The sequence below is a fragment of the Lutra lutra genome, chromosome 3, assembly GCF_902655055.1.
Source record: "Lutra lutra chromosome 3, mLutLut1.2, whole genome shotgun sequence".
NCBI lineage: Eukaryota > Metazoa > Chordata > Mammalia > Carnivora > Mustelidae > Lutra > Lutra lutra.
This window is the reverse complement of record NC_062280.1, coordinates 14,713,827-14,735,117: the sequence shown is the minus strand read 5'-3', so window position 1 is coordinate 14,735,117 and position 21,291 is coordinate 14,713,827. Positions and strand designations below refer to the sequence as shown.

The following is a 21,291-nucleotide window of genomic DNA, read 5'->3' as shown; positions in this document are numbered from 1 at the left end:
GGCAGGAACCCTCCGAAACACTTGATAAAGTGAGGTTATGATTGGGATTATGCGTAAGAAAATAAAGCCGTAAAGTCTTTCATAAGTTAAAGTTGAAGGCAGAGGAAATATAATAGATATCTGGCTAGAACTGGAAAAATTGAACGCAAATAAGATATCCTGAGGGCAGCGTGGCAGAAGACTACAATTCCCAGTGGTCACGGCGTCTGAGAAGCGCAGCTTTCTGGGAGTGGTAGTGTCTAGGGACTGTGTTTGAAGTATCGGTTCTGAAGACAACCTCTTAAAATTAAGAAGAGATAGAGACAGTTTGAATTGGGCCTTTCCATAGCTTCATAATCGATCACAGGCCTAAATATATTTAAAGAAATAAAGAAATTTTTAAAAACTTAGGGACACTCCGCCTTTAAACCTATGCTTCTCTAATCGATGATTCCTAAATCTAGGAATAGGTAGTTGATGTTTGTGGGCTGGGTCTCTGTCTGTCGGAGCAGCCTCGTGGTTGTCTCGTTGCTGTGGAGGCCGGAGGAAGGAAAGCGGAAGCCAGAAGACTGCATCTTCTCGCGTACCTGTGCAAGCTAATGTTGAGCTGCCTCTTTTTGTAACAGACCAGAGCGCCTGTTGCCTATTACCACTTACGCTTCTGTAGACAAGTCTTGTGGGTACTCCTCGCCATGGCTCAGCTCCAGACACGCTTCTTCACTGACAACAAGAAGTAAGTAAGCGTCCTTTTCTTTCCTCTCCTCTCGCTTCCCTAGGATCCTTACCAAGAACTCCTTCCGTGTGACTTTGTGGAGCCTCAGTTGTCTTTGCTCTCAATTTCTCCCCGCCTTCCCCCCCCCCCCACTTTTTTCCTGTACTCCTGTCTTGAGTGAGTTTTCCACTCGATCGGAAGCTATACCTTGCCAGTTTTTCTCCGGGATCACTCTGAGATCACAGATCCTTTTTTTGCCTAGCTTCTCAGGCTGTGGGTAATTTGGATTGCGAGTGTAGAGGGATCTGAAGAGCTTCAGGTTTGCTTCCTGAATGAAGCACATACGTAATTTTAAAAATGAACAGTGGACCTGTTACAGGCTGCCTGCTAGTGGTGTTTCACCGTTTCTGAAAACACAGGTTTATTTTCTTTTTAAGTAGGAGATCGACGATTCTTTTCTAAATCAGGCTAGAAAGTGGAGCTCTGATTAGGGGGATGGTAGAACTGGTTTTTGATAAAGACTGTAAAGTTAATTAAGTTGGTTACAGGTTTGTGTATTTATATATATGCTTACACATGTATGCGTGTGGGTATATATATGTGTGTGCGTGCCGTGTGTGTGTGTGTGTATGAGCATTTTTGCTAATGGTCCCTAGGTCAGTAGCATTCGTTTGAAATCTAATTGTTTTCAGTCTTGCAGTGTATATAATACTATTACTTTTTCTTAGTGTCTCTTCAGCTACAGTGTAAGTTTTTTGATGGTAGGGGACTGTGAATTATAGTTCTTGAATTGACTGAGTCAGCAAATGTTTGTCAAGTTCTTCCCATGCTGATGATATGTAATGAATATTTGTTGTATGAACAAGCTAATGTCAGTGGTAAACTAGAAAACTTCCACCTCAATTATGATTATGTCTTTGGTTCTTTTTAGCTTTATGAGTTGACTGGGTCATATTCACTCCTCTTGTATTTTTGCTTACAGGATACATAAATTGTATTATCAATGCATATGAGTGTTTATACTAGGTCTAGATACTTTTTAAGGAAGGTGGTACAATAGCATGAACACTGTATTTTTTCTAATTGAAATTTTTATTGAGATAATCATTGATTCGCATGAAGTTTAAGAAATAATAGACCACTATGTTTTAACACCTGAGGTAAATGGATAAACATTATATATACATTTTTGTGTGTGTGTGTTTTTAAATTCTTCAAAAAAGGTAACAAAACCTAAAAATTAAGTTCTTGCTTCTTATACATAATATGTTCTGGTGAGTAAAATGGGGGGGGTAATTTTTTTACATATATATGTGTATGACTTACATAAACGTGTGTATGATTATGCTACTTTCTCCCCCTCATTTTACTGACCAAATAGTAAGCGAAGGGAAAAACCAAAAACTTTTTGGGAGTGTTTTCTCTTTTTTAAGATTTATTTATTTTGGAGATAGAGCACTTTTGTGCAAGTGGGGGGAGAGGCAAAAGGGGAGAGGGAGAGAATTCCAAGCAGACTCCCTACTAAGCATTGAGCCCAGTGCAGGGTTTGATCCCACCACACATGAGATCATGACCTGAGCCAAAACCAGGAATCAAACGCCCAACGAAATGAGCCATTCAGGCACCCCCAGAAAAACCTAACACTTTAATTCTAGGTTTTGTTACCTTTTGGAGAATCATTACTTACTTTTTTTTTTTTTTTTTTTTAAGATATAATACATATAACTGTAGCCTTACTACTCAAAGTGTAGTTTGAAGTTTAGCAGCATCAGCATCACCTGGGAGCTTATTAGAAAAAGCAGAATCTAAGATTCCACCTCAGACCTATTGATTGAGAATCTACATTTTAACAAGATCTGAAGCACTCTACCTCATTGTGGCAAAAAGATTTATTGTATCATGTCTTGATGAGCTCCTGGATTCTACCTTATCATCTTTTGAAACTTTTCCATCCCCTGTGGCTAGGGCTTTAAATCAGGCTTTAGACTTTTTTTTCTTAGAACAACTTTCTTGAGATGTAATTCACATACAACAGAATTCACGCTTTTTTTTTTTTAAGGTTTTACTTATTTATTTGACAGAGAGAGAGAGATCACAAGTAGGCAGAGATTCAGGAAGAGGGGAGGGGGAAGCAGATTCCCCACCAAGCAGGGAGCCTGATGCGGGGCTCGATCCCAGGACCCTGAGATCATGACCTGAGCCAAAGACAGAGGCTCAACCCACTGAGCAACCCAGGCACCCCCAGAATTCACACGTTAAAGTGTCCAGTATTGGGGCACCTGAGTGGCTCAGTCACTTAAGCATCTGCCTTTGATTCAGGTCATGATCCCAGACTCCCGGGATCCAGCCCCACATTGGGCCTCCTGCTCAGTGGAGAGCCTGCTTCTCCCTGTCCCTCTGCTGCTCCCCCTACTTGTGCTCTCTCTCTCTCTTTCTCTGTTAAGTAAGTGAATAAAATCCTTCAATAAATAAAAATAAAATGTCTAATATTTGCAAAATTGCACAACCATCACCACAATTTTAGAACATTTTTCACCACCCTTTAGCTATTACCCCCTAATCCTTCCAACCTGAGCCCTTGACAACCACTAATCTACTTTCTGTCTCTGTGGATTTGTCTGTTCTGAATTTCATATAAAAGTGATTATATAGTGGTGCCTGGGTGGCTCAGTCAGCTCAGGTCATGATCCTGGGGTCTGGGATCTAGCCCTTTGTCAGGCTCCCTGCTCAGTGGGGAGTCTGCTTCTCTCTCTCTCCCTGTGTGTGTGCAGTCTCTCCCTCTAGCTCTTACTCTGTCCCAAATAAATAAAATCTTAAATATATATATATATATATGTAGTCTTTTGTGACTGGCTTCTTTCACTTTCTTAGGATGATGTTTACAACGTTCATCCACTTTGTAATATGTATCAGTACTCATTCTTTTAAGATTTTATTTATTTGACAAATATACACACAGCGAGAAAGGGAACAGAAGCAGGGGGAGTGGGAGAGGGAGAAGCAGGCTTCCCGCCCAGTAGGGAGCCCAACTCGGGGCTCAATCCCAGGACCCTGGGATCATGACCTGAGTCAGAGGCAGACACTTAATGACTGAGCCACCCAGGCGCCCCGTCATTCTTTTTTGTGGCCAAATAATATTCCATTATATGGATATGGGATACCAAATTTTGTTTCCAATTTTAAGTTGATGGACATTTGGATTGTTTCCACTTTCTGGCTATTATGAGTAGTGGTGATGTGAACTTTTGTGTACAAGGTTTTGTTGTTGTTCTTGTTTTAAAGATTTATTTGTTTGGGGGAGGGGAAAGTGAAAGTGAGCAGGGGAGAGGGGCAGAAGAAGAAGGAGAGTCTTTAGCAGACTCTGAGCTAGGCCTGGAGCCTAACATGGGGCTTGATCTCATGACCTGAGATAATGACCTGAGCTGTAACCAAGAGTCTGTTGTTTAACCAACTGAGCCACCCAGGCGCCCCTGTGTACAAGATATTGTGTGGTCATGTATTTTCATCTCTCTCGGGTATAGACATAGAAGTGGAGTTGCTGGATTAAATGGTAGCTCCATGTTTAACTTTTTGAGGAACTGCCAGGTTTTCCCAAAGGAACTGTACCATTTTACATTCCCATCACTAATGAATAAAGGTTTGAATGTCACCACTTCCTCACCAACACTTCGTTCTTTTTTATTATAGTTATTATAGTGACTGCAAACTGATATTGTATGTTTTGATTTACATTTCCTTGATGAATAATGATGTGGAGCATCGTTTTCATGTGCCTGTTGGCCATTTATCTATCTTCTTTGGAGAAATGTCTATTTCAATTCTTTGCCTGTTTTTTAAATTGTGTTGTCTTTTTATTACTGAGTTGTAAATTTACTTTATATATTCTAGATAAAAGTTCTTTATCAGAAACGTGATTTGCACATATTTTCTCCCATTCTCTCTTAGAATAGTTTTGTAATTTGACCCTTGGTGTGTGTTCCTCTAATCCAGTCTCGGCAGTGCTGCCAGGAAGAGCTAATGAAACAAAATTCCAATGATATTATTCTTTAATTAGGATTACTACAGTGGTACCTCACTGCCTAGAGAAAGAAGTAAAACTTATTTCACATGCTGGATTAACCATTCTGTGCACATCTCCTTAACCTTACCTTTGGTCACTGTCTAGAGCAAAATCACACTTTGTGAAATAGGCTGGGTTGGCAGTTTAGTAACTGTTAGCTATTGGTTACTGCTCTTCCTGCTTTTCTGCACCCCTTCTGTCTACCTCTGTTACTGACAAAGTCACTTTACAGATGTAACTCAAGAGTGATCTTCCTTGTGCATTCTTTTATACCCTGTTTTTTTATCCTTTGGTTGAAATGACCTACAGCTTCTTTGTTCTCCCATTCTGTATATCACTTATGACATTGTTCTTATGTACTTTTTTGTATTTTGATTACCAGACTCTGACCCTTTCTGAGAACAGAGATCATGTCCTAATTTATTTTTGTTAACCCCATTTAGCAAAATGTCTGGCATGTATTAGATACCATTAAATACTTGTTGAATGAATAAATGCACATTTGTTAAAATATCTGTAGTTTGACGTTGACGTATCATTTCCTTTTTACAGATACGCGGTAGATGATGTTCCCTTCTCAATTCCTGCAGCCTCTGAAATTGCTGACCTTAGTAACATCATCAATAAATTGCTGGAGGCCAAAAATGGTGGGTATAAAGACTTTGAGAAGTTAGGAGAGGGTGCGGTGCCACGAACTACACTAAAATATATCACATTTTTATTTTATTTCCTCCTTTTTTGGCCTTATTTTATGATACTCTATGCATTTTGTAATGGTAAAAGTTATAAACTGTAACATGGATTTCCCTGCTGCATGATGCTTTTTCAAGTGCTTTGAAATACAAGTTTTTGGAAAAAATTATTTCAGTTTAATTTGTTTTTAAGACAATATGGTGATTGAGATTTGGGAATAATATTTTAGTGTAATAGTTATGACATTGTGATTGTGCTAGGAAGGGCTTGGATGGGTAGACATAGAATAAGCATCTAGGTGCTTGGGTCTTACTTAAGAGCTATGCTTATACAAAGCAAAACGACAATGTCACTATTTGAGTATTTTGTGTAATAACAAATGCCAATATTAATACTGGTATTTTTTCAAGTATTTAGAATTCATTGAAAAATTAATGGATAAAGATTTATAAAGGGTATCAAGTAAAACATTTAAAAGATATAAATATTAAATATATGCTGTTGTGTGAAAATAAATTATTAGCCCATAAAATTAATATGAACAAAGTATGCAAAAATATTGATGAAACAAGATTGGTCATGGGTTGATAATTGTTGAAATTGGATGAGAGGTATGTGAAGGTTTATTACTCTCTTCTTTTGCTTATGTTTGACATTTTCTATAATCAGACTTTTTAAAAAGTTGATGAAACCATACATAAAATAGAAGATTTAAACAGAAAAATTGAGAATAACATAAAGCATGATCTTTAAAAATAAAACTTGTCTGAGCACCTGGGTAGCTCAGTTGTTTGAATGTCTGCCTTCAGCCCCAGTCTTGATCCAGCCCTGGGATGGAGCCCCACCTCCACCTCCCTGCTCAGCAGGGAGCCTGCTCCTCCCTCTTCACTCCCCCTCCTTCTGCTGCTCTCTCGCTCTCTCTCTCTCAATATCTCTGCCAAATAAATAAATAAAATCTTTAAAAATATAAAATAAACTTTAAAAAAATAAAAATATTCTTGCTTCTAAATGGTGATGTCATTGATGAGTTTTGCTTTTATTTTATTTTTTTTAAAGATTTTATTTACTTATTTGAGGGAGGGAGAGAACAAGTGGGTTGAGAGGCAGAGGGAGAAGCATACTCCCGCTGAGGGGGGAGCCTGATGCCGGTCTCTATCCTGGGACTCTAGGATCATGACCTGAGCCGAAGGCAGACACTTAACCTACTGAGCCACCCAGGCGCCCCAAAGCAAGCATATTTTTAAACAGATGTTTCTGATACTTCAGCGTTCTTTTGATTCTACCCTAGCTGGAGGATTGGAGAGGTGAGAGTTATAAACTAATGCCTGATTTTTCCCCTTCTCCATCTTCAAATAGTCCCATAATTTTTTTTTGTTAAATGTGAGATGTTTTGTTTTGTTTTGTTTTGTTTTGTTTTCCTTTTCTTTTCTTTTTAGTAATCTCTACACCCAGTGTGGGTCTTGAATTCATGACGCCTAGAACAAAAGTCTCATGGTCTTCCAACCCAAGCAGCCAGGCATTCCTGAGATGTTTTTGAACAACTTTTTTTTTTTTTTTTTTTGGTGGGGCATGTGGCAAGGTCTGCAATGTTTTCATTACTAGCAAGCTGTTGTTTTTCATTCAGAGCTATTCATGTAACATTTCCCATTGGTCTTTGTCTTTACTTCCATCTGTTGATGTATAGAGATTTTGATACATGGTTACTTCTAAATTACCAGACTATCATATATTCTTATTGAAAAAAATATCTCAACTATAATAAGAATAATTCTCATAATAGGGGCGCTTGGGTGGCTCAATTGGCTAAGCCTCTAATTCTTGATTTCAGCTAGGGTCATGATCTCAGGGTCATGAGATTGAGCCCTGTGTTGGGCTCCTTGCTGGGTGTGGAACCTGCTTGGGATTCTCTCTCCTTCTACCTCTCCTCACCAACTTGCACTTTCTCTCTTTAAAAAAAAAAAAAAAAAAGAAAAAAAAAGAAGAAGAAGGGGCACCTGAGTGGCTCAGTGGGTTAAAGCCTCTGCCTTCAGCTCGGGTCGTGGTCCTAGGGTCCTGGGATCGGGCCCCACATTGGGCTCTCTGCTCGGCGGGGAGCCTGCTTCTTCCTCTCTCTCTCTCTGCCTGCCTCTCTGCCTACTTGTGATCTCTGTCTGTCAAATAAATAAATAAAATCTTAAAAAAAAAAAAGAAGAAGAAGAAGAAGAAGAAGAATTATTCTTGGAATAGATGCTTTGCATTACCAGTATATGGATGTTTGTTGTTGCCCAAATAGTTGCATATTTTTCTAAATTTGTAGAATGAACATTGGTTTCTTTTTTAATAAATTAAGTGATAAAGTCATTGCTCTTGAGTTGAAGACACAAATGATGCAGATTTCAGATTTTTAAAAAGTAACAATCCAAATAATCAATGAGAGTTCTTTCAGAAGTATCCTAGCTAATAAATGCAGTAAAAATGAAGAATTTTTAGCATTTTGTAACTCCAAGTGAAATAATGGGTTTAAGTAGTGATTATCAATAACTGATAAAACTATTAATTAGTTAAAAGACTGACAGAATATTATGATGGATGGGATAAGAGGGACATTATCAGAGCTGAGATACAGATTTTTCACATCACAGAAAGAGATCTATCAAGATAATACACGTCCCGATGTGATGCGATAGGAGACACATAATACTGTGTGTAAATATTCTTACCCCCCCAAAAAAGCAAACCTGAAATCTAATCAAGTGTTTAGGTCTGCCTAGTGTACCGGACATGTAGGTGGTAGAGGAAACCATGGAGATGTCATCAAATCCAGAATGAAGAAAGATGGCCTAGTTTCTTTTACAAATAAATGCCAAGGGATAAAAAGGAGGAGGGAAAAATATTAAAGATTAAATAAGACATATTAATCAAATATAATGTGTGGACTTTGGATGCTGATTTTAAAAGACTCGCTGTAAAAAGACATTCATGAAACAAGGAAGCATGAACATTGGCTATTTAATATTAAGAGGAATAATGATTAAATTTTTAAACATTGCCACTATTTTTTTAAGTCCTTATATTTTAGAAATACAAACTAAAGTATTTACAGATAAAATGATAGCATTGCAAGGGTTTGATTTTAAAATAAATCAGCAGAGGAGTGGAGTGAGGTATATAGATGATTGCCCATGAGTTGGTAATTGTCATAGTATGTGATAGAGATGAGGTTTCATAACATTATTCCTACTTTTGTATATATTTGGAATTATCCATAGAATAAAAAGGTTTTTTTAAATAGGGGTAATTATACCAACACCACCAATAAAAAATTATACCATTAGAAGAAAGTACTCTGTTCTTAAAAATCACATAGCATACTGGAATACATGGCCTGATTATGCCATAGAGAAATTCTGGAGACACTCAGAGGCCACACTGGGATAAAAGGTACCTGTTTGTTTGGGGGTTTCGCATATGCCTCTGCTGAAGTTACTTCATACTTTGTTATGCATTTTCTTTAGAGTTCCACAAACATGTGGAGTTCGATTTCCTTATCAAGGGTCAGTTTCTGCGAATGCCCTTGCTCAAACACATGGAACTGGAAAACATCTCCTCAGTAAGTTCAAATGTTTACCTGCTGTATTTTATATCCAGTGTTTTCAGATAATGTGGAAAGTTTTTAGAATCACCTGTGTCTTTAGCAACCAAAAATTTTTTTTGATTATTGTTTTTTTCTAGAAATTTGAACTTTAGTTTTTGTGTATTCAGTTTTGAAATCCCCTCATCTGAAGGTGTATTAGGAAATGCAGGTGAACCAATATGGGAAGGAACTTTCGTATTTATGGAAGAATTGTCAAGAAAGGGAATAGCAAATATATGTTTACTGCTAATAAAGGTGTAAAAATGATTGTGTACATATAAAAACTTATGGGTTAGGTTATTGGGATTTAGAGTGGTTCCCCCTTCCTCTAATTTTTAAAATTCCCTTACTATTGCTTTTATAATTTATAATTGCTTTTATACTTTTAGATAGGTTTTAGAACTGTGATAAAATTACAATTGATCATTTTAACCATCTTTAAGTGTATAATTCAGTGGCATTATGTACATTCATAGTAACATATATGCATCACTACTGTTCATACCCAGAACTTTCCCATCATCCTCATTAAACAGAATGCTTTTATGATTTTGATTTTATTTTTGAAAGTTTCTTATATTCTCTCCTCCACCTACCCTGCACTTTTGGCATAAATTTTCCAAGGTCATTAATGTTTTTAATAGTCTTTTAGGTCAGATAAAGTTTTTCACCTTCGCATGGCTCCAAATTTTCGGAGTTATGGGGGGACTGACATGAAGGAGACCTGTTAAACTGGGAGTCTTTTATTTTCATAGTGTATGATTTTAAAACTGTACTGCCTGATTGATTTCTGGTTATTTCTCTGTGACTAGGAAGAGGTTGTGGAACTGGAATATGTGGAGAAGTACACTGCTCCTCAGCCAGAGCAATGCATGTTCCATGATGACTGGATCAGTTCCGTCCAAGGGGCAGAGGAATGGTACAGCCGTATGAATGTTCTTCTATCCGTGCCACCTCCCTCAGTCTTTTTAAGTGTACTGTGTGAATATTCTTCTCTGATTGACTATGTTCTTTGTAAAAGTAGTTTTGTGATATATGTCTTGATGACCATGGTGAAGATCTTTCCATTCAGTTTATTTAAGAAGAAATATATCTATTAATAGGTTTTCTGTTCTGTCTCAAGATGTTGTAGTGACATTTGTCAGTATATTGGGTAAGTCAAGTGTCTTAGGGTATTTGTTTTGAGTGTGTTGCCTATTAGACCAAAGATATAATTTGTTTCACAGAAGGAGAAAAGAACTTTTATAGCCACAAATCTCCTAGCCTATTACCTTGAAGTTGCAGATCATGTTATTTTGGGACTAAAAAGGGCAGACTAGATTCGAGCAGGTATGGATGGCAAACCCTCACTGGCCATACTTGTAGAAAAGCACCTTGGTGAGTGAATCATAGTACAAGCTTCCTTCCTTCAAAGAATATCTTCCTGGAGTTGTTTCCCAAGTAATTTTTTTTACTGGTTTTACTTTTACTTTAGATGATTTTGCTGTTTTTCTATTAAAAGTTTTACTGGTTAAGTACAAAGGACTGTTAGGCTTTATAAGTAAGTTCCCTGGGAGTTGTAGTGTTTACAACAGTAATGAAAATGAAATCTAGGGTTTTTCAGTTACATTTTTATTTTTAGGAGGTCATGAAAAGTCGAACATAACCTCTTCTAATCTATTCGGGTGTGTTTTGAAATCTTAGTCTTCACGCTAAAAAAAATATTAAGTATAATCCTGAAAGTTTACTTTGTCATTACTTTAGAAATATACTTGATTGCAGGTTTTGAAAAAGCTGCTTTTTGTATTTTATGGGATTTTTTTTTTTTTTTCTCTTCATAGGATCTTGACTGGTTCTTATGATAAGACTTCTCGGATCTGGTCCTTGGAAGGAAAGTCAATAATGACAATTGTGGGACATACAGACGTTGTAAAAGATGTGGCCTGGGTGAAAAAAGGTTAGGACTCTTTGCCTAAACTGAAAGGAATCCTGCATAGGAAATTGGAAATAAGCCATTTTCAGTGCTGGGGCAGAAAGGAGATGGTGTTGGAAGTGCCTCATGCCTCGGTTTTTGTGAGGTCTTCCAAAAATATAATGTTCAAGAAGAAAAAGATTATGTAAGAAAATCTGTAAGTGGTAGAGTTAAATCCTTACTGACTTACAACAGATAAAATATACTTTCAAGTTAATACTGTGTTAAACTCCTATTTTATAGTATTTTTGAAGGATCATCCTTTTATGCCATAAGTTACTTCTTTTTCAAAGATGGCTAATATCTTTCTCAACAACAAAAAATTCGATTCTTCAGTTTCAGAACACAACGTATTTTAAAATTTTTGTACTAATTTGTTCTTATCCTTCTCTTCTCCTCTCTTCAGATAGTTTGTCTTGCCTACTACTGAGTGCCTCTATGGATCAGACGATTCTCTTATGGGAGTGGAATGTGGAGAGAAACAAAGTGAAAGCCCTGCACTGCTGCAGAGGTCATGCTGGAAGTGTGGATTCTATAGCTGTTGATAGCACGGGAACTAAAGTAAGTAGCTAGTGTGTTGTACTAGTTGTACTAGTACTAGTACTGTTGAATTAAAATTTGAGCTTCTTACTCAAAAATTTTTTTCTTCATGTATTCATTGTGATAGTCCTACTTTCATAATAGTTGATAATTAGCAAATATGATTTTGAACCCAAAGTAAATAATCTTAAAGGAAGAGATATAAAGATTTACTTCCTCAGTCTGGGTTTCTCTAGTTTAGACCTTATATAAACTGCAGAAATTTTATGAAATCAGGTAAACAAGGGGTATAACATTCTTTAATCATAGTGATTGACACTTTTAGTCTTCGAGCTTCTCAGTGCTGTCATCAATTGAAAATGTCTAGTTGATCATCTAAGCCTTAGTGTACGTTAAGGTTAGAGGTGGTTTTACTAGTATTGCTGATTTACTCTATCATGACAAAATGGTCCAAGTTAGTTAAAAGGAAACAAGCCTGAGTGCAACACTGTATGGCTTTGGAAGGGTTACAAATTCTCTTGCCATTTGAGAGTTCCCTAAAGCACATTGAAAATTTTGGATTGAGGAATGTTTCTTCGCTGTTTCTTTGCTAGTTAGCATAACAGAGGACATTTCATGCATTCGAGGTAAAGATTTATGATTATTCATATTGAGCCATAAATAAGGTTTACATATTGTCAAGTCAAAACCTGAATGAATTAGTCATATCCTATCTCTTGGCCATAAGAGATAGAAACTCATCTTGAACATTTTTCAGCTTAAAAGATTGTGAGATCCACGAAGAAGTGAACAATCACATCACCAGCATTTGGGTCTTAAACCAAAGGAGTTGAGCTTGAATGTGGCCAATATTTCCCCCTGACCCCATCTCCCTAAGTTGACTTTATTCTCTTTCACCTCAAACTGGCTTTTTCCATGTGGCAGTAAAACCTGGCTTTCAGTATTCCTAGGTTTTACATCCTATACCATCTGTCCCTGGAGAACACAAGTTCTCCAAAAAAGGTCCCAAAGGAAGAAGGGACATGTGTGCACAGTGTAGACCAGCTGCCCACCTCAGTCTAAGCACCATAGCCAGGGTGCAGGGCCATGTAACAACGGCAGCTCCTTCCATTGCCAGGAGATTGAGGATACAACTTTGAGGAGACTAGGAAGCCGTGTAGATGATAGCATAATAGTAAAGGACTTAAGAACAAAGTAAAGGTTTTTTAAGTTATAAATAGAAAAAGAAGGCAAATAATATGGTAGATTATGTTACATACTCTTTTTCTCTTTATATATATCTTTTTAGTTTTGCAGTGGCTCCTGGGATAAGATGCTAAAGATCTGGTCTACAGGTAAATACTTGTTGTACTTTGACTTGTTAATGGAGTTTCAGGAATTTCAGTGAAAGACAATTTAACACAGATTTTTCCATAAACATGGACCCTAGCTTTTGAGGATACAGATAAAGGAGCATGTAGAGAAAAATTAATATACTTCTTTAAACACATTTAAAAATGTGTTTCTGTCTACCACCCTCTTATTTATTGAACCAAGTCACTGAATTGCTGCAAGTAACCAACAACATGATTGATACAGTAGGACATAACTGCCTTAGTTCTCAGAGTTCTCGTATTCTGGAACCTGGCAATTGAAATACCTTCTGAGTCATTTTGATACACTCCAATATTAGAGAAATTTCTTTTAAGAAATTTAAGCTTTTAAGAAAGTTAAGCTGATTTACTTAAAAAAAAATTTGAATGCAGTTTTACCAAACTTAATTTTTTAACTTTGAAAACATAAAAGGAACAATTAGAGGAGAAGGAGTTGGAGGAGGGAGTCTTAGAGGAAGGTGCCTTGACAATAGTGAGGAGGAAAGAAGGGGAAGACCCACAGATATTTAAATGAAAAAGAACTAATAGTCTAGAATTATTTAAACAGGTAAACAGAGCAAAATCGCTGTTACTTCTGGGGGAATCGCTGTATTACGGTATAATACCCGAAATACAGTTCACAAAGTAGAGTTGAGGGAATCAAGAAAAGCTTGAGCAGTGTCAGGTGGCGGGAAACATGGAAGTCATTTCAGAAGATTTCCCAGTAATGCTTAAAGCAAACAGTTTCTTTTTTTTTTTTTAAAGGTTTATTTTAGAAAGAGAGAGAGGGTACGCAGTAATGGGGGCCAGGGCAGAGGGAGAGAGAGAGAATCCCAAGCAGACTTCCTGGCAGGTGCGGAGCCTGAAGCTCTGAGATCATGACCTGATCCAAAATCAGGAGTTGAACACTTAACGGACTGAGCCACCCAGGCGCCCCTTAAAGCAAACAGTTTTGAGGCAGAAAATTATTAAGATAATTTTTCCTTTCATGGAATATTTTACTGTCTGAAATACTTTTAATTCATTGTTAGAAAAGTGAAATAGTCATGAAAAATAAACATGACTGGATTGTATCTCCTTTTAATGTGTTTGTTTAACCTTGCCATTCCTTCATAATACAAATGCAATTTGAGCAAACTATCCTACAACTAATGGTAAGCAGTATTTCATAGATATGGTAAAGTGAATAATCATAATGATGATCTTAAAGACATAGCAAAATATCAGACTGGTTAGACTTTAGGATTTTAGTGTACTCTTTTTTGCTTTCTCCTTTTGGAAGATTGATAACCCAACCCGGGTATTGTTTTTACATATAAACTTCTATTAACCAGAATAAGGAGGAATATCCATTCCCTAACCAGTTGAGATAACAAGGAGAAAACATATACCCAGAAAAATAAGAAATCTTTTAAGACTGTTGATAATCAGGGGGTGCCTGGCTGGGTAAGGTGGTAGAACATCCAACTCTTGATCTTAGGGTCATGAGTTCAAGCCCTATGTTGGGTGTAGGGGTTACAGTCAATCAATCAATCATTCAAACTTTGCAATTAATATTTACCATAAATTTTTCACATATCAAATCTAATTCTCTGTGATACAGTTCCTACAGATGAAGAAGATGAAATGGAGGAATCCACAAATCGACCAAGAAAGAAACAGAAAACAGAGCAGTTGGGACTAACGAGGGTAAGTATTTTTGCACTAAGAGCTAAGAGTGATTTTTATATTTTTAAGGGGTTTAAAAAACAAAGAAGAACATACAACAGAGACTAGAGAGGCTAAAATACTCTCTGGACCTTTATGAGAAACTTTGCTGATCTCTGATAAAAGCCCCTCACATTACAGATGAGATGATAATATTTAAGGAGTTTAAATATAACAAAGTTATAAAAGTAGATTAACTGTCTCCCTTTTCAGAAATCTTTTCCTCTCTCCTTCATGTGTTCCTTATATTTAAGATAGACATAGCACCTAGTTTGGGGATTTTAATTTGAGAAAAACATTAGAGATTCTGGAGTACTAATAAATGAACCATGAGCATTATTTAAAGAGTGGACAATAGGTGTTGAGGAAAGGGTGAGAGTAACCTATTGAGATTCATTTACCTGGAGGAGTGAGGGAAAAAATGGCAGCACCTTGACTCAAACATAGATCTCTCTGACCCAGAGCTTTTTCAACTGACTTCTACATATGACACGTCCATATGAGAGAATTAAGTTAGGGTTAATATTAATACTTTTCAAAGTAAAAAGCAGAACAGATGAGAAAGCATCAGGATATAGAGGAAGGACTACAAACTTGGGAGTAATATTTGGGTTCAAACTTAAATCTGCCATGTATAAGCTGTATGACCTTGAGCAAGTTCTCTTTCTCCACTTCAGTGTCTTCATCTGTAAAATAAAAACACGTACCTGGGGGCGTCTGGGTGGCTCAGTGGGTTAAAGCCTCTGCCTTTGGCTCAGGCCATGATCCCGGGGTTCTGGGATCAAGGCCCGCATCGGGCTTTCTGCTCAGCAGGGAGCCTGCTTCCTCCTCTCTTTCTGCCTGCCTCTCTGCCTACTTGTGATCTCTCTCTGTCAATTAAATAAATAAAATCTTAAAAAAAACAAAACAAAACACGTACCTGTTTTGGAGGATTGTCGTAAAGAATAAGGCAGGATATGAAAGCTAAAGCATCTGACATATGGGCTTCACAAGTAAATAACTCCTATTATTGTTTCAATTATTCTAAACTGAAAATGCTTTTCCTTTTGGGTATCTTTTATTTCTAGACTCCCACAGTGACCCTCTCTGGCCATAAGGAAGCAATTTCTTCAGTTCTGTGGTCAGATGCTGAAGAAATCTGCAGTGCATCTTGGGACCACACAATTAGGGTGTGGGATGTAGAGTCTGGCAGTCTTAAGTCAACTTTGGTAAGACATAAATTCAGTGATTCTCTGTTAAACTTTGAGCTTCTAAAGATGGTTATTTCTAGCCCACCATGGTTAAATGTTCTTTCCTCTTTGTTTTTCAGACAGGAAATAAAGTGTTTAATTGTATATCCTATTCTCCACTTTGTAAACGTTTAGCATCTGGAAGCACAGATAGGCATATCAGACTGTGGGATCCTCGAACTAAAGGTGAGTTCTGTAAATCACTGGTGGAGAAATATGTGTAAATAACATGTTTCTCCTTACACTAGAGATGTGCATAAAAAGATAATTTTCTACAAACATTGTTTTGGGTTCTGCCTACTTCTCTTCTAAAATTCAATAATTATTATCTTTTTTATTTTGTTCAGATGGTTCTTTGGTGTCGCTGTCCCTAACCTCACATACAGGCTGGGTCACATCATTAAAGTGGTCTCCTACCCATGAGCAGCAGCTGATTTCAGGTTCTTTAGATAACATTGTCAAACTGTGGGATACAAGAAGGTAAATCCTATTTATAATCTACAAAGAAAATAACATTGATTACCTATTATATACAAAGAAAATGAAATGAATGCTGCAAAGATTATCCAGAAGCAGAAGGGTAAAAGAAGGGTTTTTGGTTATATGACCTGAGTTGACAAATATTGGTATCAGAAAGAAAAGCCAGGGTCAAAGGGATTTTCTTTCTTTCTTTTAAAGGCTTTTTATTTATTTGAGAGAGAGAGAGAGAGACAGACAGAGACAGAGGGAACAGAAGCAGGAGAGTGGGAGAGGGAGAAGCAGACTTACCTCTGAGTGGGGAGCCCAACAGGGGACTCAATCCCAGGACCCTGGGACCCGAGCCAAAGGCAGATGCTTAACAACTGAGCCACCTAGGCACCCCTCAAAGGGATTTTCTTCATGTTGATAGGTTATTTTTTGCATTCTGAAAAAGATTATCTTTTTTTTTTTAAAGATTTTATTTATTTATTTGACAGAGATCACAAGAAGGCAGAGAGGCAGGCAGAGAGAGAGGGAGGAAGCAGGCTCCCCACTGAGCAGAGAGCCTGATGTGGGGCTTGAGCCCAGGACCCTGAGATGTGACCTGAGCCAAAAGGAGAGGCTTAACCCACTGAGCCACCCAGGTATCCCTGAAAAAGATGATCTTGAACCTTAATATAAATATGATATAGAAGGCCAGTGGTCTCTGAATAAATGGAACTATAATCAAATAATAAATCATATGGTAATAAAAAATTAAGTAAAAAATACATAATTTAAAAGATAAGTAGACATTAGTTTCTTTTTTGATACTGTTATATGTAGAGAGAGTACCCCCAATGAAATGCATATATAGTTTACTTACATATTTTTAGAAGTAGAATGGAGAGACAGTAATCAAATACATGTTTGTTGTTTGCCTAAATCAGTATTCTGACATCCTTACACTACCTTGTGCTGCATGATTTGTTAACATCTATAAGGCTGTTTACATTAAATTTTAGTTGGATACTTTATATAGCAATTAGCATATAGTTTCTGATAATAGTAGTAAGTGCTGTGAAGAAAATAAATCAGAGTAAAGGGATACTTCTTTAGGAATGGGTCTTCTTGGGGCACCTGGGTGGCTCAGTGGGTTAAAGCCTCTGCCTTCGGCTCAGGTCATGATCCCAGGGTCCTGGGATCGAGCCCCGCATCGGGCTCTCTGCTCAGCGGGGAGTCTGCTTCCTCCTCTCTCTCTCTCTCTCTCTCTCTCTCTCTGCTTGCCTCTCTGCCTACTTGTGATCTCTGTCTGTCAAATAAATAAATAAAATCTTTAAAAAAAAAAGGAATGGGTCTTCTTAAAAGTTATTTTCCAGTGAACTGAACAATGGGAAGGTAATAGCCACAACTCATGGTTAGAGGGAATACCAGATAAGGTATGGAAAATCTTGGGGTGCCTGGGTGGCATTGTTAAGTGTTTGCCTTCGGCTCAGATCATGATCCCAGGTTTGTGGGGTCGAGCCCCTCCTCAGGCTCCCTGTTCAGCAGGAAGCCTGCTCTCCCTCTCCCACTCCCCCTGCTTATGTTCCCTCTCTCACTATGTCTCTCTCTGTCAAATAAATAAATAAAAATCTTCAAAAAAAAAAAGTGTGGAAATTTTTGGCATGTTGGCAAAATAGCAAGAGGGCCAGTGTTGATGGAATGGAGTAAGCAAGAAGAGTGGCAGGAGATGAAGTAGGTAGTGGTTATACTGAGCAGGACCCTATGGGCCATGGTAAGGAATTTGAGTTCCATTCTAAGTATAATGGGGAAGGCTTTGTGGGTGCTCTAAAGAGGTTGGAAGAATGGAAGCAGAGGGGTTCTAGGTTGGACTCTAGGTATATTTTAAAGACAGCTCTTTGACAGTATTGGCTCATGGACAGACTATGGAGATAGGAATCAAGGGATAATGTCCATTATTTTCTGCCTGAGCAATTGGGTCATTACTAATGCAACTTACTGTGATGGAAAAGAGTAGAGAAACAAGTTTATGAGGGAAAAATCAAGAGTTTTGGTTGTTTTAAATTTATAGTGCCCATGAGACATACAGATGATGGGCATTGGATATGCATATCAAAATCAGGGCAGAAGTTTGGGCTAAAGATATAAACTTCAGAGTTATCAGGATATATATGGATGGACAAAGGATATATAAAGCCATGATTTGAGGATAAAAGAAAATCAAGGAAGTGTGAAAATGTCTGATTATGAATATTTATAAATAAGTAGCATTTTTCCTGAATATTTGTTGTAGTAAATCTCTGCATTCTGCTAATGATAGGGGAAAATCAGGAGAGATGGTCAAGTAAATACTCAGGATCTTGGGATTAACTGGTTATTGGGGCAAGGATGATAAAGTCTGTAAAGTTTTCAGAAAAATTACAATTAGTCATAAATGTTTTTTAATGTTGTAAAATGCATATAACATGGTAGTACTTTGATCTTTTAGTTGTAAGGCTCCTCTCTATGATCTGGCTGCTCATGAAGACAAAGTTCTGAGTGTAGACTGGACAGACACAGGGGTAAGAATTTACTAGTTATTTGGTAAAGAGGAAAAATAAAGAATCTGGTGTGTGTATTTAAGGAGTTACTAATTTCAATATGGCTGATAATTATAATTCTGTATTCTAAGTTTCCCTTAATATTATTCGTAAAAATCTCACATCTCTTCAAAGAAGAAACAAATCTGTTCTTTATAATTAGTAGTAAAATTTGAAAATTTTGAAGCAGTTTTTTTCTCAAGTATTTTAATGAAATGTTTTAAGTCCATAAATTTGCTCCATTAAACCAATTAGTTCTAAGTATTTCCCACTTAAAAAAAAATCTTGCAGAATAAGTCTAGACTATAAAATGTGCTTAAAGAATTACAGTTTACTCATTTTTATATATAAATATATAAAATATATTTATATATAAATATATAAAATATATTTATATATATTAGCTGTTATTGTTGAAGAATTCTTTCCAAATAACAGGTCCTAGAATAAGTTGAATAAGTTGAATAAGTTATAATGTCCATTTACCTGCAAACAGTTAAGATACTCTCCTATAAAACTTTATTAAATAGGTAAAACTATATCACCCCTAAAACTTTTAAATTTTATTACATTTCTTAACAAATACCTCATAGAAAGTACAATAGTATATCATGCCTCAACCGAATTTAAATGCTCACTTTTAAAGTTTTAATATAGTGTATTATAATATGGTAGTGAAAATTGATGTAATTGGTCCATTTAAGTATTACTCTAAATGCGAGTATACTACTACTCATCCATAATTCCTTCTGTAATCAGAATCATCAGTATTTAACTACGTTTAACTATCATATGAAATAATTACGTTTACTTACATATTTTTTTCTCTCCCTTTACACAGTTACTTCTGAGTGGAGGAGCAGACAATAAACTGTATTCCTACAGATATTCACCTACTACTTCTCATGTGGGGGCATGAACGTGAATGATAAATTTGACTACAGAGATTGTTTCTGTACATGAAATTGATAAAGAAGCCTCATATTACATCAGTGATGGTTCAGAAAGCAGCCTCTTTAAGTTTATACAATGTTTTCACCCTTGATAATAGTTATCACTGTCTTTTTCTTTATTTTGTATTTATTATACAATAGTTTGTGTTGTTAAAATATAAAACATGACCTGCCCTCTCTGCCATACTCTTAAAGCTAAACAGAGTTTTTTTATTTCCTTTCACAGGTATTGCTTTGAAGTAACATTTGCTTTTGAAATGCTGTAAAAGCATATATTAAAAATAGAGTAATTTCCCAGTAAAATAGAGATTTTATTTCTGTTGGGAAACTTAAACTTAAAACTTAACAAGTTTTCCAATGTTAGCTGTTTAAAAAAAGTATCTTAAGGAAACTAATAAATTCTAATAGAGAAAAAATTAGAAATACAATTTGTTTTAGGTAAGATAAGTGATGTCTAACTATAATAAGACTTTGTGGGTATTCAGAACATTAAAACATGTAGATGCTGCCAATTAAGAGTTTGTTGACATATTTTAAGTGAAGTATTAAAGATATGTTAAATATGTATTAAAGACTTATTAGAATCCTTTGTATTAAAGATATGTTAGAATCCTTTAGAAATTGCATACAGATTTCATGGTAACCAGGAATCTTTCTCCCCAGCCTTTCCTTGTATAGAATAGAATCTTTAGACCAAAACTTCCAGTCAGTATTAGATAATAAACATTCTATAAATTTTATATCATTAGCATTTATCTTAATGCATATGTTATATACTAAATATTTAAAGTAAGTATCTTCTTAAAGTGTGACTTCCATCTTTAATGGATTGGTATCCTCAAGCAGAGCACTTCAGCCTCTAATATATGGAGAATAAGGTTGGTCTCATTACAGACTGTAATGCAGTGTATCTCATAAAATGTTCCTATCACAGAGGTCTAGGAAGTAATACATATACTTGGCTACAATTGAGAGCCAAATTAACAGTAGATTAAGCCAGTTAGGAGTTTAGTTCTCTAAGATGAAATCCAGAGGCAGACCAGGGCTGGGAGAATGGTTTCCTTCCACACTTTTAGGGACCCAGGCTCCGTCTATCCTTAGGATATGATCCTCATCTTCACATACGAGCTAGAGCTATAGTTATTATATCATTTCTTAAAAGAAATGCCAAAAAACCAGGGGTGCCTGGGTAGCTCAGTCAGTTAAGTGTCAGGTCATGATCAAGGGGTCCTGGGATAAAGCCCTGCATCAGGCTCTCTGCTCAGCAGAGAGTCTGCTTTTCCCTCTCCCTTGGTGCTTTCTCTCCCTCTCTTGCTCTCTCTCCAATAAATCTTAAAAAAAAAAAAAAAGTGAATATCAAGTTAGCAAGAAAATATACCAGTGTGTTTTTCTCACTTAGTGCAGATTGGTATAAATTTCATCATATCTGTAGTGTCTGGAAGTCTAAGTTTTATAGGACAAAGAAGAATTTATATTCTTGTT

The 21,291-nt window shown here is 36.6% G+C and overlaps 1 protein-coding gene across 1 annotated transcript; it reads left to right on the top strand.

The window, feature by feature from the left end:
- Positions 1–232: 232 nt before the first annotated feature.
- Positions 233–20,426, top strand: WDR12 (WD repeat domain 12). Its single transcript, XM_047720789.1, has 13 exons — positions 233–712; positions 5,304–5,398; positions 8,939–9,033; positions 9,870–9,976; positions 10,878–10,993; positions 11,415–11,569; positions 12,837–12,882; positions 14,504–14,589; positions 15,675–15,815; positions 15,917–16,022; positions 16,184–16,316; positions 18,766–18,838; positions 19,698–20,426. Exons 1-13 carry the CDS (start codon positions 672–674, stop codon positions 19,773–19,775), a joined length of 1,272 nt encoding a protein of 423 aa, XP_047576745.1. The 5' UTR covers positions 233–671; the 3' UTR covers positions 19,776–20,426.
- Positions 20,427–21,291: the final 865 nt, after the last annotated feature.

Bases quoted from the DNA above. Each gene is read 5' to 3' on its own strand.
- WDR12 (XM_047720789.1), top strand. From the start codon at position 672: ATGGCTCAGCTCCAGACACGCTTCTTCACTGACAACAAGAA. The intron at 713-5,303 runs GTAAGTAAGCGT...TCCTTTTTACAG, and splicing joins TTCTTCACTGACAACAAGAA to ATACGCGGTAGATGATGTTC. The intron at 11,570-12,836 runs GTAAGTAGCTAG...ATATCTTTTTAG, and splicing joins TTGATAGCACGGGAACTAAA to TTTTGCAGTGGCTCCTGGGA.